Source organism: Cnephaeus nilssonii, assembly GCF_951640355.1.
Source record: "Cnephaeus nilssonii genome assembly, chromosome: 12".
NCBI lineage: Eukaryota > Metazoa > Chordata > Mammalia > Chiroptera > Vespertilionidae > Cnephaeus > Cnephaeus nilssonii.
Window position 1 is genome coordinate 7,229,478 of NC_137083.1, and position 17,449 is coordinate 7,246,926.

Genomic DNA, 17,449 nt, shown 5'->3' on the forward strand with positions numbered 1-17,449 from the left:
CTCAAATTCTGCAAAATAGGAATCAGGTCTTACAGTCCAAAAAAGATGACTACTGCACACAGAGGTGAAGGGAGATTTTGCTTGTGAAGATAATATGATAAGGGCTCTTTCAATAAGACACACAAGGCAAAGAGCACAGGAGAGGGAGTCTGGGGTTCCCTTTCTGACCCCACACTCCAGCCATGTGACCTTAGACAAGTCCCTCGCCCTCCAGTCTCCCAACTGTTCTAGGGGGTGGGAGGATACAATGGCTCAACACATGAAACTGCTTAGCCCAATACCCAACCCAAAGGACACACTCAATAAATGTCAGATAAACGTCAGCAGGTACCTAGAAGAAGTAATGGTGGTGGTGGAGGTGGAGCGTCTTCTGAGCAAGACAAAATTACAAATGCCAGTCTGACCCTCTGGACTGAAGTTTAAATGGGACATTCAAAAGACCAATAGTAATCGTTGTTAATCTGCAGAGATGTCTTATAACTTCTATGTTTCAATTCTTTTTGAGAAATATTTGAAAGTCTGAATTCTATGGGATAAGGCTTGCTTACATACATCAAAAGGTATAAAATTTTTTAAATTACTATATACTATTGATATTGGCTTTTATTTCCTTCAGATAATGTTTCTATCAATAATTTGTACCATCAACATAAGTGTAGTTGTAATTTAAGGACAATTACAGGAAATGAAAAATCCCTTAAACTCTCATAAATAGCTTATAAATTATTTGCAAATTTTTAAAAGTTTTTAAAATTCTCTAAATGATGATTTAGTCTATTCACACACAAGAAAAAATCTACCACCAATTATTCTATTTACAGTATCTACAATAACAATAATTTGACCGGACGACCTTCTGGACGAAGGCAGGGCTGTGAGGGAAGCCTGGGTCCCGGGTGCCCGCTGGGCTGCCAGAGGGAAGCCGGGGTCCCGGGTGATGGAGGAAAGCTGGTGCCGGCAGCCGGGGGAAGGAAGGCCTACTCTTGCACGAATTCCATGCATCGGGCCTCTAGTTTCTAATAAGTTAGAAAATCTCTCCCTCTCTGACAGACTTTAGTTAAGACCAGTTTTACTTTGTGCATATGTGTGATATGGTTTCATTTTTTAAGGAAAAGTGAGCTGGAAAAAAACCCCACTTAATTTTCCAGGAAATCTGAGTCAACCACAGGACATGCTTGGGGACAGGAGATGCTAATAAAATCAGGTCAGTTCATCGAAGCTGCTGTGGTTTGCAATGTAGAGAGAAGGCGAAGCAATAATCCTATTGCAAGAAGGAATTAGGGGGTATTAGTACAGGCACCCCACTTCATCATCAGCTGAGAACTGCACTGACCGTTTGCTCCCAAGACCTGGTGAAGTGTCCCAGGAGGAGGATGCTCCTGCACCACGTAACATTCCTGAATGGAACCTTTGCAAATTCTTAACATCCTCTCTGGGAAAGGTCCACAGGATCTCACTCACATTGCGCTCCTAGTTGTGTTTTCAACACAAACATCCGTCCTAAGAAACCTATTACCCCCAAGAACTAATACATGGTATCAGAGGATCAATCTGGCCCGCCGAATAAAACTCAGAACGGGAGTCCATATGCCCGAGGTACCAGCCACCCTTTCTTACCTGATGCCGAATCTGGTGGGTCCTGCCCCACCTTGCCTGGAACTCTCTCCCCGCAATTTTCCTTGCAGAACGCCTGCCAGGGTCCCCGGGCTGGGACGAGAGCAAGAGCGGGGGGTGCAGAGAGAGCAACCCCCACTTCGCTACTCCCTCTCGTTCTCCTGCTCCAACGCGTCCCACGTCCCGGGCAAGGGGACAGCCTGGCCAGGCGGCACCACCAGTTCCCCCGGGTTGGAGGAATCACCCCAAGGAGCCCCTAGGCATCCCTTCTCTGTCACCCCCAGACGCGAGCAGGGGAAACGGCATCAGTCCCCTGGAAGAGATCAGGCAGGCAAGAACCGCGGCACGTCCCGCGGGTCGCAGAGAGGAGGAGATGATGGAGGAGGCGGTGAGCGAGGTGGAGCAGAAAAGGGGCAGCGGCGGCGGAAGGGACACCTCCCCGCCCGTGCCTAACTCCGAACCATCCTCGCCCAGTTGTCATAGCGCTTTACAACGAACGCTACTGCGCAAGTCCGAGGGCAGAGCCCCGAGGCCTTCTGGGGGCTGTAGTCCGGAGGGGCTGGGGCTGGGGCGGCCGGAAATAGGAATGGCAGGCGGTGCTCGGCGTCAGATCTCTACGAGGCGGGTAGGCGGGGCTGCAGGAACCCCGGCTTCGCGCTCAGCTCCGGATCGGAACCCGCCCCTCGGCGCTCGTGGGTGGGGCTTCCTGCGGGGGCGGGGCGACCCGGCTTTTGTGGGGGCATTGGGGTTCAGAATATCAAAGCCTCTGGAGCGACTTCATCTTTTCCAGCCCACGAGGCTGTGTCCATGGGCTGGGCTGCTGGGGGCGGGGGGGTATGGGGAGAGGGAAGGAGTGGGGGGAGCAGGAAGGGGGCTGGCTCAGCACATACCGTGAAGAAGCCCCCGAGGGTGGAAGACCAAGATCTTTGCGGCTGCGGGGCAAGGTGTCTGGGTTTTATTTTTTTCCTCCTGGACAAAGTTATTTGTACGTGTCTCCTCATTACATGGGCTAAACATTCTCTTTAGTATAGACGTTGGGCTGGGTTTCCTGGCATATAGGTATGCAAACGTTCACCTTTATCATTGAACGTAACGATAATGCCCAATTTTCCAACTTTCTGTGGGCTGTCAACAGATGGTCGTTGGTGCCAACTCAACAGCAACAGGAATCCCCTAATTGGGGTGTGGAAGACGCGGGAAACTCAGGGCAGACAGTTCAGTTGTGACACAGCTCGGCGATGGAGCAGCTCAATGGCGCCAGGGCGCAGAGGCAGCCCTGGGAGAGGCCCAGGGAGATGTCCCCAGCTCCAGCCAAGGGAATGCGCCTTCAGTGGAAAGGGAACGAGCGTTTCCCAAGTCAGAGGGCAGCTGACTTATAAGTCCCATCCCTGGTCCCTGATTGGTCCATCCTCATGCAAATGAGAACTCACGGTTTGATTTGTCCAAAAAGTATTGTTTGGATTGGTCAAGATACAGCTCTGATTGGACAGGGAAATTCTCAGTCTTATTGGCTGCAGCAGGGTTCTAGGAACCCCTTTGTAAAGGCTGGCCCACGTGCAGGAGGCAGGTCAGTGCAGGAGGCAGGTCAGTGCTCAGGCAGCTTCAGCCGAGGCTTCTCCCTGCAGCTGGCTGGCCTGAGAGGTCCTGTTAGAAACAGCGGCTAGGCTGTTTTTTTCTGTTGCTTTCTTCTTCTTCTTTTTTAACCCAGTTAGCCACCAGGAGCCCCTTCTTGGTAGGTGTCTTCTTTCTTAGGGCCCAAACTTCTTTACTTTCAAAGTCAGTGTAGGTATATGGCCTGTCATACCAACTTTGAAACTTCTGTTCTTGCTTTTTTCACTAGATTTAACTTACACTTTAAAGTTCCTGTCTGTCACCACCAATTCACATTACCACTAGGAAATGTAATTCTAAATTATGGCTTTTCTTAAAGATAAAAGAACTTCATGGAAAGCATTAATTTCTAATACTTTGCTATTATTTATTAAACCATCACAACATTGAATATAATAATAAAATGTAAATTACTTGGACGGCCAATAATAAAAGCTTAGGCAAAGTACTATTCCCCAATTAAAATTCAAATGACTGAATTATTTCAATTTGAATAAAGTTCATAATATCAGTGAGAAAAAGTCTTTAAAACCACTTGATACAATTCTTATAAAGAAAAAAATATGGCCCAGCCGGCATGGCTCAGTGGCTCAGTGATTGAGTGTGGACCTATAAACTGGGAGGTCACTGTTCCATTCCTGGTCAGGGCACATGCCCAGGTTGAGGGCTCAATCCCCAGTGCGGGGCATGCAAGGGGCAGCCGATCCATGATTCCCTCTCATCATTGATGTTTCTCTCTCTCCCTCTCCCTTCTTCTCTGAAATCAAAATATATAGTTTTTAAAAAGGAAAACAAAAGTATGGAATAATACTGGAAGGAATTTTCACAAAAATATTTATAGGACTATTAAGTGGGGCTTCTTCTCCTTAACTGTAAAATCAGGATGATTGGCCAATGTTACATCAATAAATTCAATAAAAAATTTTACATTAAGAAGAGATAATATGTAAGGGCAGTAAACAGTACTTAAGTTTTCAAAAATTAAAACAATTCTTATTAAGGGCTTAACTCCATGAGCAGGACGTAAAAAGCACTCAATGTGCATTAGCTTTTCATTTCCAGTGCCCACACCTTGTCTAAGTACAATAAACACTATGTTTTAACCAGGGATGGCATACTCCAGAATTCCTATGGAGAACCTTCCTTTCTCCAGAACTGATGGGTCCTATAACTTGTACGGAGCACCTCCCGTCTAGCCACCGGGAGACTCAGAGGACCTGCACAGGACCCCGGCCTCCAGGTGAGGACGCGGACACGGAGGGGGAAGGCGCACAGACAAGTCTTCAGGCGGCAGGCAAGGGCGCCCAGGCTCAGCCCTCGGCCTCCGCCAGGGGGCGCGCTCCCACCTCGGCACCAACCGGCCCGGCAGGCGTTGGGGCTGGGCGCTCGGAGCACGAACTTCAGGCCTCCAGGCCGCGCTGGGGGGCAGGCTACCGGCCGGCGGCGGCGGGAGGGGGCGCTGCGGGACCGGGCGGCGGGCGGGGCGCGGAGGAAGTGCCTTCTTCGCCGCCGCCTGAGCCGCGCGGGCCGCGATGTCGTCCCGGCCGGGGCGCGGCGACCCGGAGCCCGGGGGCGCGCGGCGGGCGCGGGAGCCGCCGGAGCAGGAGCTGCAGCGCCGCCGGGAGCAGAAGCGGCGGCGACACGACGCGCAGCAGCTGCAGCAGCTCAAGCACCTGGAGTCCTTGTGAGTCCCCGGCGCCCGCGGTCCTGTGGGCGCGGGAGGCGGGGACCTCGGAGACCCGCGAGCGGGCGGGCGGCCCGGCTACCGGCTGCCGTTACCGGTCCCGGGCGGGAGGGGGTCGGTGCCCGGCGCCCCGGGGCCGCCGGGGCCGGGCGGGAGGCGGCCCCGCCCCCAGGCTCCGGCGCTCCCGCGGTGGGGTGGGGGGGGGGGGGGGCGCGCTCGGGTTTGGGGACGGAATGCAGAGCAGGGCTCCTTGGCACCTGTCCCGGCGCGGTGGTCGGTCACCACGTCTCCTCGTCTGGTTGCTAAGGGAGGGAAGACGCAGCCCTAAGCGCTGGTGCGGCTCTCATCGGAGCCGCTGCACAACCACTGGGATGGAGCATCCTCACAGGAGGACTCTTCCGAAGAAATCCCACCTCAGCACTCAGAAATCCCAAGAGTATTTTTAAGTACTTGGCAAAATAAGAGATTTCTTCCCCCATACCCACTTGGGAGGATCATTCTTTCCTCTCTTCTCTAAATATAGTCTTCCTACAGCTCAGAGCAACTTACTCCAATCTGAATTACAGAATCGAAAGGCATCATCACAGATGGCACAGAATAACAGGCCTCCAGGGACATTTATTTTCTAAGGATCAACTACAAAAATAATGCAGACGTTTCAACTGTGATATCGCAGAAGGCAACTACATAGTAAACACACTCCTATTCCCATTCCCAAATCTTTTTTATTTTTTTTACCCTCACCCAAGGATATGTTTATTGATTTTAGAGACAGAGAGAGAAACATAGATTGGTTGCCTCCCGTACTCGCCCTGGGAATCGAACCCGAGACCTTTTGGTGTATAGGACAGTGCTCCAACCAACTGAGCCACCCAGCCAAAGCCAACTATGTTATTTTTAGTAGTTAAATATTCCCTCAATAATCGAGAAATATATCTTCTAATTACTACATAAACTAAGAAATTGTTTAGCCCTAAGAAAAAACACCAACCCCATGCCTTTAAATGTTTGGAAACAGTTGAGAAATGTACTTTTTAAGGCCATTGCTAATAATAATAGGTTTCAAAATACACAGTTCCATCTTATTGCAAGGGATTTAGGAACTACCCTATTCAACACTGAGAGTTATGCTAGATAAACAACCTGACAGAGACGATGACAATTTGGAACCATAATTAACTCCAGGGTCTTCTTACCACACGTTTTCCCTGTAATCTCTTGCTTTCCCTTCTTCCAAAAAGAAATCATTGTGCTAAGACGGCAAGTTCTACGTCTCAGCAGGATGTGGGAGAACATCAGTGTATTTATATGTGACTTGAGTGCTGGGCATGTTCTATTAACTGCTTTAGACATAACGTACTTTTAGGTTTTTATTAAAAACTAGAGGCCTGATGCACAAAATTTGTGCAAGGGCCTTGCCCGCCTCCCCCCCCCCCCCCCCCCCCCCCGCACTGCCGCCACGGCCCCCACCTCTGCTATAGCCCCGCCTGCTGTGGCTCTGTCCGGAAGGAAGGAAGTCCGGTCTAGTTAGCATATTATGCTTTTATTATTGTAGATGTCCTTTTTAGTTTAGCCTACAGCTGCTTTTTGCTCCCTATGTTCCTGTTAACGTGGTTGGTGATGGTTTGTTTTCTTTTTCTCTCTAGTTATGAAAAACCTCCTCCTGGGCTCATCAAGGTCAGTGTGAAGCGTGTCCTGTCGGCTCTTCTCTCAGACATAAGTCACTCAGGGCTCAGACCTCTGGTGATCACCTTCCTTCCTGCAGGTGCCAGGCAGACCCTGGGCTTTGTCACAGCCTGTGCCTTCGTGGCAATTTACTCAGCCGGGGTCTGTTCCCGAAGAAACCCAGGCGGGCCCACGCCTGTCCCCCGGCCATCGCGCCCCTTCTCTGCACCCTGGCCAGTGTCCGAGTCTCTGAGGCAACAAGACTTAGAGGAGTGGTTAAAGGCCAAAATAACCTTTTCTGTTTGCTACCTTTCAGTATTAAAAAAGATTTTTAAAAACATTTTCATTATAAGTTTAATATACATGGAAACCTGAAAAAAAATCAAAAGGTTAAAGAAAAAAGAGCCTTATACAGGCTCTATCCCCAACCCCAGTTGGGGTGTGTATGAGAGGCAACCAATGAATGTGTCTCTCTCACATCAATGTTCCTCTCTCTCTGTCTCTCCCCCTCCCTTCAACTCTCTCTGAAAATCCATGGATCCTGGTCGGCGCAGCTCAGTGGTTGAGCATCACCTGTGAGCCAGGAGGTCAGGCCACCATTCCATTCCTGGTCAGGGCACATGCCCAGGTTGTGGGCTCGATCCCCAGTGTGGGGCGCAGGAGGCAGCAATCAATGATTCTCATCATTGATGTTTCTATCTCTCTTTCTCCCTCTTCCTTCTTCTCTGAAGTCAAAAAAAATATTGTAAATAAATAAGTAAATATCAATGGAAAAATATCTTCAGGTGAGGATTAACCAAAAAAGAGAGAGAACCTTAAAGGTATTTGGTGGTGTAAGTACATTTCATAAATACACCCTGTGGCCTTCAAGGTATAATAATCCATTTTAACTTAACATGCTTTTGTTATTATTCCAGAAAACCTTACTTGTTTAATCCTATACTTTGCCTCATTCCATAAAACTTTTAAGTTAGCAGAAAGCTTGTTGTAATCTTAGCATCAGAATTTGGAGCTCATAAGTCATTTCTTTGTGAACAACACTAGTACCATTTCTCTAAGAACAGCCACTTGGTTTTTGTGACGTAGTTCTTCCGCACATTCATTCCCACCTTTTCTGTCAGGTCTCATTTGTGACTCCTGTCCTTGAGAGGTAACTCATGATGACCTCGGGAGCTCCCGCTGAGAAAGCCAGGCCGTGCTGTGTTCTGAGGCAGGTGGGGGTTCGGTGCTTTCTGGCCACATTGTTTACACGCCGTTTCCCTTTGCAGGAAGATGAGACTAAGCCGGAAGACTGTATACCAGACGTGCCCGGCAATGAGCACGCCAGGGAGTTCCTGGCTCACGCGCCAACCAAGGGGCTTTGGATGCCCCTGGGGAAGGAGGTCAAAGTGATGCAGTGTGAGTGCGAGTGCGTCCGGGGCTCCCGATGCACGCAGGTTACACACACGGTTCACAAGGCGTGTTTTTCTTTCATTTACCGTGTCCTCTCAGCGCTGCAGAGTCCTGGCATGGCCTCTGCTCTGTAGAGGGACTCACACGTCAGGAAGAGGTCCCAGGTGAGAGGCGGAGCCGCGCTGTGCTCCGGCTGCTGGCTCCACGTGCCGTGGCCTTTCCCCGGGCCGGGCTGCCTTTGGCGGACACTCGCTGGTGGTGTTCCGGCAGCAGAAGGACCTTCCGTGGTGGGAACGCCGGGGGCAGGTCCCTCTGGGTCTTGCCTCAGTTAGCCCCCCCCCCCCATCCGTTGGTGGTACGGCTTCTCCAGGCTGCCTGAGGAGCTACAGGCCACAGGGGGGGGGGGGGGGGGGGACAAGCAGAGCTCAGCATGCACACCCCTCCCCACCAGGGCAGCAGCACCTCCATCCGGCGCAAGGCAGCCTTTGAAGAAAGGGTGCTGAAGCCTTTTTTTAAAATATATATATATGGCTTTTATTTATTTTGGAGAGAGAGAAACATCAATTGACTGCCTCCTGCAGGCCCCTGACCAGGGACCAAGCCCACGCAACCCAGGCATCGAATGGTAACCTCCTGGTTCATAGATCAATGCTCAACCACTGAGCCACACTGGCCGGGTCCGAGTTCACTTTTGAGTAGAGACTGGTAACTGGATCTCACTGTAGGGTGGAGTGTCTGGGCTGCTTAGCAGGCAACACAATATTTATTTTATTGCTGTCAACAGCTGCTGAGATCAGTATCTCCAGGTCTTTCTCCAAGGCTGCTTAGTCTTTCAGGAGAGTTTCCTGCTGAGGGCCAAGGCCGCGTGCTTGGTTCTGGGAACTGCTTTGGGGGCGAGGCTGTGAGGCCGGAGCCTCCCGTCTTCGGTCCTCTCGTCCTTCCTGTGCTCAGTGTGGCACCTGGCCTTCCCGTGGGCCTGCGGCCGAAGCCAGAGCCCCTCCTTCCACTGCTCCGAGAGTGAGCCTGCCTTTCTGGGGCTGGGAGCACAAGTGGCCTTTTCGCCAGCCCTCCTCCTCCTCTAAGCTGTCCCTGCACCTCCACTGCCAGAGTGTGCGGCCAAGTCCAGGGCCTCCGGGTTCTCCAAATCGAAATCGAGTTGTTTCTGTTCTGCTGGCTTAGAATTCGGTTTTCCAGGGTCTGCTATCCATGTTGCACACTCTTACCTGCATTATAACTTCCCACATCTCTTTACTGTTATCTCCTTTCCTATTTTCCCTGCCCTTGTGGGTCACACCTTTTTTAAAGTTTTTTGCTTTTAAAATTGGAACCTAATGAAGAATAACTTGAATATGACCTACTGACACTTTATCTTGATTAAGTAAAATACATTATCTTACAGAAATGTATCCCCTTTCTTTGTTCTCAGGTTGGCGCTGTAAACGGTACGGTCACCGAACGGGCGACAAAGAATGCCCTTTCTTTATCAAAGGCAACCAAAAGCTAGAGCAGTTCAGAGTAGTAAGTAGAACCCCAGGGGTCAATTCATGTTTACCGAAGAGGGTGAATGTCCATGAGTCAGGCAGTCATCGGTGAACTGGAGGCTCACATAAAATATATTTCCAGAAGCCTTTTGGCCAAAGTACCTGGTGTTAACTACATCTCTGTTAAATCATGTTTGTGTGAGAGATTAGTTACATTAACCAGAAACTAACTTCTTACTAAAGTGTTATTAGCTTATGCCTTGGGAACACTGGAAGCAGACATTCTTATCCACTTTTTACTTATGGGGAAAAAAAATCATGTTTCCTAACCAAAAATCAGGGTTCTGGTTTCCTAATCCTTGTCTAGGTACTAGATATCTTTCTGTTATAAACTAGAAGTGAGCATAAATGATATTTCCTCGTTACATGTCAGTAAAATAGGTCTGTCATTTCCTCACTATATTTTAACAGTCACCTCCCAGGGATGGTAATTCACCTTTCAGTAACTGTTTCAATATATCAGGTATATTGGGATTACCAGCATATATCAAACTGGGGTCCACATTCTCCAGGGATTTTAAGACCTTGAAAATATTGTGCTTTCATTTTAATAATTTGAAGAAGATATTCTGGATAAATCATTGATAGCTGGAATATCCATTTTTATACCTCCTCTCACAGACAATTTGGTGATAAATCTCAAAAATTTAAACATACTGTATTCAATATTTTTTCAAATGCAGAAACCTAAATTCTAAGAATTGATCCTAAGGATTTAATAAAACATCAATATACACAAATTTTTATGAATGTAGAAAAATAACTTTCAGAATTATTTATATGGTTAAAAAACAGAAACTCAATAAAAATAGGCAACAACTTCAATGGCCAATATACCAACAACATAAATTACTATAACATAGAAATCATACAGCTTTTAAGAATTATGTTTTAGAAGAAAGTATGTCATAGGAAGATGTTCATGAAAACTTAAGTGAAAAAGAGAATAGAGAGTTTTATATAACATGATTATAATTTTTTTATAAATTATGAATAATGACTGGGAGAACCACACTAAAATATTAGCAGTGGATATTGCCAGTGGTGAGATAATAGATATTTTTAACTCTATTTAAAAATATATTACTATTGATTTCAGAGAGGGAGAAGGAGAGATAGAAACATCAATGATGAGAGAGAATCATTGATCAGCTGCCTCCTGCACACCCCACACTGGGGATTGAGCCCGCAACCCAGTCTTGTGCCCAGACGGAGAATCAAATCGTGACCTGGTTCATAGATCAACACAACCACTGAGTCACACCAGCTGGACTTAACCCTGTTTTTTAGTTTAATATGTAAAATTTAAAAAAAAAATTTTTTTTGAAAGATAACTCACATACCATAAAATTCACTCTGTGTATTCATATTTTAAAGTACTCTAAGTGATTTAAATTATACAGATATTACAGGAATACATTGGCCTTACTTTAACAAAATGGAAACATTATAATAAGGTTTTCCAAAATTGAAAGGGGATTTACAGTAAGTAGTCTGATGAGTATCCCTCCAGACTTCCTTTTTGGCACATGGTTTGTGTACCTATAAATGAATCATTCTTACATAACATTTTCTCACTCACTTGTTTGGCTTAATATCTTTTAATCAAAAGATAATTACTTCAATATTTCTAACCTTGAATAGTATTTATCAATATTTCTATAGTTTATTTCCTTATAAAAGATACTAAAATTATAAACCTGTATTTGTATAATTGGAAAATCTTTTTTATAGCCTCCATAAGTTTAAAGTCATGATGACTCTCAGGAAGGATTAAAACATGTAGAATATAAAATTACACCAAACAGGGGAGGGGAACAAACTAATTTCAGTGAAACAGCGATTTAATTTTAATTTAACTAACAATCTATAAAGTTTAACCCAACCTTAACTTTCTCTAACCCTCAAGGCACATGAAGATCCCATGTATGACATCATCCGAGAGAATAAAAGACATGAGAAGGATATAAGGTGAGGTTGTCCTGATGACAGCAAAACCCTCTTAAAGTTTTAAATTGTGTTAAGTTTATCCAGAGGCAGAGAAGCATCAATCAGACTGCCAGACCTCAGAGGGAAGCTAGGGGAGGGTGTGCGAAAGATCAACCAAAGGACTTGTATGCATGAATATAATCCTAACCAATGGACATGAACACGAGGGGGGTGAGGACATGAGTGGGGGTGGGTGGGTTGGGGGGTTAATGGAGGGATGAGGACACATATGTAATACCTTAATCAATAAAGAAATTTTAAAAATAAAATAAAGTAAATTGTGTTAAGTTGGAAACAACTATTCCTATTAGAGGAGTAGTGTAACAGAGGTGGTGCCTTAATTACGCAGTACTTGGAGGTCAGGAGCAGTCACTGAAAAGGCCGGTGTTCCGGCAGTGAGCAGGCAGCCTGCTCCATTGGGTTAGCTTAATGCAGTGGGCGTGGCCCAGCCCGCTGACCCATGGGTGGTTGATGTTGGCAACCCTCATTCTACTGTATGATTGGTTCTCTTTCATATGATTATCCTTTAGGGATCTGAGCTATTGTTAAACATAAAGATAGAATGAAAAAATAGGAGGTCTTTTTCAAATCTGTGGTCTTCAGTTATAATTGTTGAGGCAGTAAATTACCTCATATGAACTTGAGTAGTGGGGGCATGATTTAGGAAAGGCTATATCTGTTAGAAGTTACAATAGGAGGGACTATATAAACATGCAGAAATTGCCTTAGCTGGTTTGGCTCAGTGAATAGAGTGTCAGGCCTGCAGACTGAAGGGTCCTGGGTTCGATTCCGGTCAAGGGCACATGCCCGGGTTGCAGGCTCAATCCCCAGTAGGGGGCATGCAGGAGGCAGCTGTTCAATGATTCTCTCTCATCATTGAACTTTCTATCTCCCCTTTCCCTTCCTCTCTGACATCAATAAAAATATATTTTTTAAAAAGAAGGAAAATGAAACATGCAGAAATATTTAGGATAATGGAAAGGATACAGAACACTTTTACACAGCCCTGTAGAATAGGCGTGGGTGTGGACAGGAATGGGAAACATGAAAAACTAAAAGTAAATACTGTGCATAATGAGGTGATTATTTGTGACTTTTTTTACCCTCACTAATAATCTTGTAACTAAAAAAAAAAATTATTTTTAAGCTGTAATGGTTTCTGGTTCTCTGACCGGTCTTCTGTGTAGGATCCAGCAGTTAAAGCAGTTGCTGGAGGACTCCACCTCAGATGACGAGGGGAGCAGCTCCAGCTCCTCGGACTGTAAGGAGAGACACAAGAAGAGGAAGAAGAAAGAAAAGCACAAGAAAAAGAAGAAAGAGAAGAAAAGGAAGAAGAAACGAAAGCATAAGTCTTCCAAGTCAAGTGAGAGCTCGGCCTCGGACTGACAGCCGCCCGGCTGGTCCGTGTTCTCGGCTCAGAATCACACACTGCGGCCGAGAACAGAGGGCCTGGAGTCGGAGAGGGCACACCCAGGAGCACATCTGGTGTCACACACACGAGTGACTTCGCACCCACCTTCCAGGGAAGCTGTGACCCCCCGAGAGGGACTGTGTCTTCCCCGGTGCCAGCTCTGGACGGCGCCGACTTCGCAGGACAGGCCCTCCCAGTCCTCCCCCTGCTGGTCACTGGGGCCTGCGACGCCTAGGAAGTCAGGGTGGCCGGACGACAGCGCCTCTGAGGACACTCCTCCAGGGCTGCCACCTCCACAGCGAGGCCGCTGAACTCCCAGACTTCAGGCTCCACTCTCGTCTGTTGTTGAAGATAATAAAAGCTCATTATTTATTTTTCAAATGTATTTTTTTATTTCTGAATAATACATGCATGTGTTCCAAATTTAAATGGTATAAAGGGTTTAATTATGAAAACTCTTCCTACTTCCTTTCTCCCCCAGCTTTCCCAGTTCCCTTCCCCAATGGCTACCAATGTTACCAGTTTCTTGTTAAATCTTCCAGATAAATTTTATATATCACAAGCAAATAGAGGACTATTTTTTACACAAATGCTCTACACATTCATCTGCACTTTGCTTTATCTTGACAGTATGAAACTAATTATTTTACAGTCAAGTACATTTGGCATTGCTGCACCAAAAGGTGTGTGTTTATATCACCTGAGGTGATTTGTTGATTGGGAAGAAGGGTTTCCTATAACTACAATGAAAAATCTGGTGTGGCTACATCATATTTAACTTGATTGGATCTTACCGCCCAAACCCTAAGAATTTCCCAGAGTAAGTGACTCAGAAAACTGTTAAGAATATAAGGGAATTACTGTACTGAGTCAGCTACCCACACCCAAAAATATCCCTCACTTCCTTCCTCTTCCTGGTTAAGCACAGCCCACCTGGGCCTCAGCAGAAGCAGCTCAGCCTGTTGGGGTGGTGCCTGCAGCTAAGCAGAGCATGTCTTGTTCTTTGCTGAGCACAGTGGAGCTAGATCTTGCTCACAAGTTGTGTCCCTCCCTATCCAGCAGGTTCTGTTGCTATTATCAGGGTTCCAGAAGCTCTCTATTCATTTCTGGTCTCTTTCCCTAGGGGTTGGGTCCCCGCTGCCTCCTCGCCCTCCTCCCCCCCCCCCCCCCCCCCAACACACACACACACACTCCACACCCCTTTAAGAGCAGCCAATCCCAGGCCCAGAATGAACCCGTCCCAGGTGCTCATCAATAAATGCTCCTGGTCTTGGCCTCAAATAAGATCTCAGTAGGAACTAGTCCAGATGGCAATGCCAGGGCTTGCCGTTTCAGAAAACTGGCCAGTTAATTCAGGCTTGCTCTCCACTTCCGGCATCCCAGCTCTGCCTGAGCATGTGGACCATCTGTCCTCCTGTACATCTCAGTGTTTCCCACCCAGTCCCAGCCTCTTCTCTTGCAGGCATTCCTTACTGTCCTCCTGGAATCCCATTCATGGTCAAAGTATTCTTAAACAACATGAAAAAAGTCTGCATCAATGCCTCTCAAACCTCAGCCCCCTGTCCTAACTATTCAACCCAGCTCTCCATTACCATTACCTCCCAGCCATCATCTGCTATGACTCTGTCTCAACTCTAACTTGGGATCCTCTTTGCAAATTCTACAAATATGGGCACCTAGAGCTTAAGTGAAAACTCGATTTTAAATGGAGAATTATCGCCCTAACTGGTTTGGTTCAGTGGATAGAGAGTCAGCCTTCGGACTCAAGGGTCCCAGGTTCAATTCCGGTCAAGGGCATGTACCTTGGTTGCGGGCACATCCCCAGTGGGGGGTGTGCAGGAGGCAGCTGAGTGATGTTTCTTTCTCATCGATGTTTCTAACTCTCTCTCCCTCTCCCTTCCTCTCTGTAAAAAAATCAATAATATATATATATATATTTTTTTTTAATGGAGAATTATCATTGATCTAGCTGCCTTTGGACCCAGGACCCAAAAGGAAACCACTAGATAATTAAGGAGGCTGAGCCCATTAGTCGCTTATATTCCATTCCTGAGACAATGTCATGGAGTCCAATGCCTCCTGGGTGATACTATGTTCTGTTAGAGACTTGTTGTCATATATTTCACAGTCCTCTTTTTTGGTAAGGATAACAGGCTCATAGAGATGCCCTCACACTCAGCATTCTTCTTGTTGATCTTATTGCTGCAGGGCCAGAAAAGTAGAGAAGAGAAATAGCTTCCCCAGGATTCCTCCCGATCAAACCGTTCTTTAGAACTCGGACCACTAACTTCTTCAAAGAGCCATTCTATCTCACACGCTTCGTCTTCCAACTCACACTCATCTGAAATGTTCAAAGAAGTAATTTCTTTGGTCAAGGTAGCAACGTCGTCCTTTCCTTTTAAGAATGCAATCCTGGCCTCTTTTAATTTCCTCCTCCTGGACATCTTCCTCAGTCCCGTTGTTGGGCAGTCCGGTGACTCTTCACTTACCAAGGGCATTTGCTCAGGGGAGTTCTCCAGCTCTGCATCTTCCACCCAACCTATATCACAATGGATGGCTTCATCGATTTTGTTAGACTGGGCCAACTGGGCAGTGGAGGGCCTGCTGTCCTGCTCTCCTACCTCCTTTCTACCCAGGTCCCCACACAGCACTGACTCTTCCCCGGTTCCCTTTCTCCCTCCTGGTGATGACGCAAGGGATCTCCCCAGCTCCGCACACTCCAACCAGCTCATGTCACACTGAATGGCTTCATTGACTTGGTTAGACTGGGCCAACGGGCAGCAGATGGCATGTGCCCCTGAGGGCAGCTGTCCATCTCTCCTACTTCCGCTTCACACATTTTCTCCAGGGAGGGGTCTTCGCCCCCATGAGGGTTATAGAGCACACCCCTGCTTTCACAGGAACTCTGTGAAACCCTATTGTGCCACAACTGCTGGAGTTTAGTCTGAGTCCCTTCCGTTCTCATTTTTTTCCCATGGCCACTGTAGTGCCAGAAATTAGGTCTTTGGTTAGGTGTAGTGGGCAAAGGGGACTGTGGTACGAGGAAGTCCAAATACTTCCTGGGTACCAATGACCATGGAAAATACAGATTTCCATTTCTGAATCCTAGAAAGAAAACAGTAATTATTTTGTCTCCTGCAGCAGTCATAACATATAGCCAGTATGCACCTGTATGGCCACATACAGTTATCAATCAGTAATTAATGGTCCTCAGTTCCTCCCTGGATATCCCAGAATTCAACAAATAAAGGAGCAATGACTCAAACTGTGGGGCTCCCCTAAATCCTTCTTCAGGACTCCAGTAGGTATCTGTTCTGACAGGTAGGTCCCCAGGACAGCACATTATCAATATCACTCATAATGATTTTTAATGTATTTTTATTGATTTCAGAGGGAAGGGAGAGGGATAGAGAGATAGAAACATCAATGATGAGAGAGAATCATTGATCGGCTGCCTCCTGCATGCCCCACACTGGGGATGGAGCCCTCAACCTGGGCATGTGCCCTGACTGGGAATTGAACCATGACCTCCTATTCATAGGTCAATGCTCAATCACTGAGCCACACCGGCCGGGCCGTAATGACTTTTTAAAGAAACCAAGCCCACACTAAGCACAATTTCAGGACTGTCCTGGCTACAGAATAATTCATGTCAGACCTTACAAAATAAAGATCAAAAAAAGTTCTTTAGATTTCAAAACCTTATTAGATCTTCTTATTCATTCACACACACCTTCCCCCACTTCCACTCTTCAGGGCAATTGTGTCAGTAACACCATAAACACATTCTTGGGAAAGGAAAGACAGATTTATATATTGACAAATGAAGTGAAGAGAAAACTTCTAGTATATAAATGAATAAACAGTTATGTTCAAATCAGTATTCATGAGGCAATTTAGTCAATATTGTGGGGCTCATTTTATGAACTCAATTTGTAACATACCTGGCATATTTTTTATTTATATAAGCATTTTGGTTTTTTCCTTTATTGAAAGGGAAAAAAAAGCCTTCCCTCTTCTGTTACAATACAAAAGGCTTCATGAATAAGTAGTAACCTTCCTGACCTATCTCCCAGTCTATACTCTATACCACTGCCAGAATAATGCTTCTGATCCACTCCCTTCAGTTACAGTATTTGAATGTCTTTTCACAGCCTAAGCTCCTCACCTCATTATCTGGTGTCTCACTGTATCATCTCATTACTCCCCACAAATACCACAGACTCTAGCCATATATGGATTCCTCCACTACACCAACTTCTCTTCCCTTTCCTGGGACCCTTCTCCACTCCCCTCCAATTGCTACCAAAACATATGCACCAGGAGGTCACAGTTCAATTTTCAGTCAGGGCACATGCAGGGGTTGAAGGCTCGATCCCCAGTGTGAGGCATGCAGGAGGTAGCTGATCAATTATTTTCTCTCATCATTGATGTTTCTATCTCTCTCTCCCTTCCTCTCTGAAATCACTCTAAATATATATTTTTAAGTCATTTTTATTTATTTTCTTTGTTTGTGTGTGTTTTTTAATCCTCACCAGAGGA

At 46.5% G+C, this 17,449-nt stretch overlaps 2 protein-coding genes across 4 annotated transcripts in view; one reads left to right on the forward strand and one right to left on the reverse strand.

Moving 5' to 3' along the window:
* The window catches only part of BBS9 (Bardet-Biedl syndrome 9), a 324,045-nt gene extending 321,703 nt beyond the window's left edge, over positions 1 to 2,342 (reverse strand). For both annotated transcript variants that reach the window (XM_079785508.1, XM_079785507.1), the window contains exon 1: positions 1,618 to 2,342. The gene's annotated coding sequence lies outside the window, so the exon portion shown is untranslated. The remainder of the gene's footprint in view (positions 1 to 1,617) is intronic.
* Positions 2,343 to 4,112: 1,770 nt separating this feature from the next.
* RP9 (RP9 pre-mRNA splicing factor) lies at positions 4,113 to 13,292 on the forward strand. Of its 2 annotated transcripts, none has more exons than XM_079786502.1 (6): positions 4,113 to 4,909; positions 6,556 to 6,586; positions 7,843 to 7,972; positions 9,393 to 9,484; positions 11,417 to 11,478; positions 12,684 to 13,292. In XM_079786502.1, the coding sequence occupies exons 1-6, from the start codon at positions 4,758 to 4,760 to the stop codon at positions 12,880 to 12,882; spliced, it is 666 nt and encodes a 221-aa protein (XP_079642628.1). In that variant the 5' UTR covers positions 4,113 to 4,757; the 3' UTR covers positions 12,883 to 13,292. The 2 variants fall into 2 exon arrangements, with proteins under 2 accessions (XP_079642628.1, XP_079642629.1); XM_079786503.1 differs by having other exon boundaries at positions 4,866 to 4,909; positions 6,675 to 7,972.
* Positions 13,293 to 17,449: the final 4,157 nt, after the last annotated feature.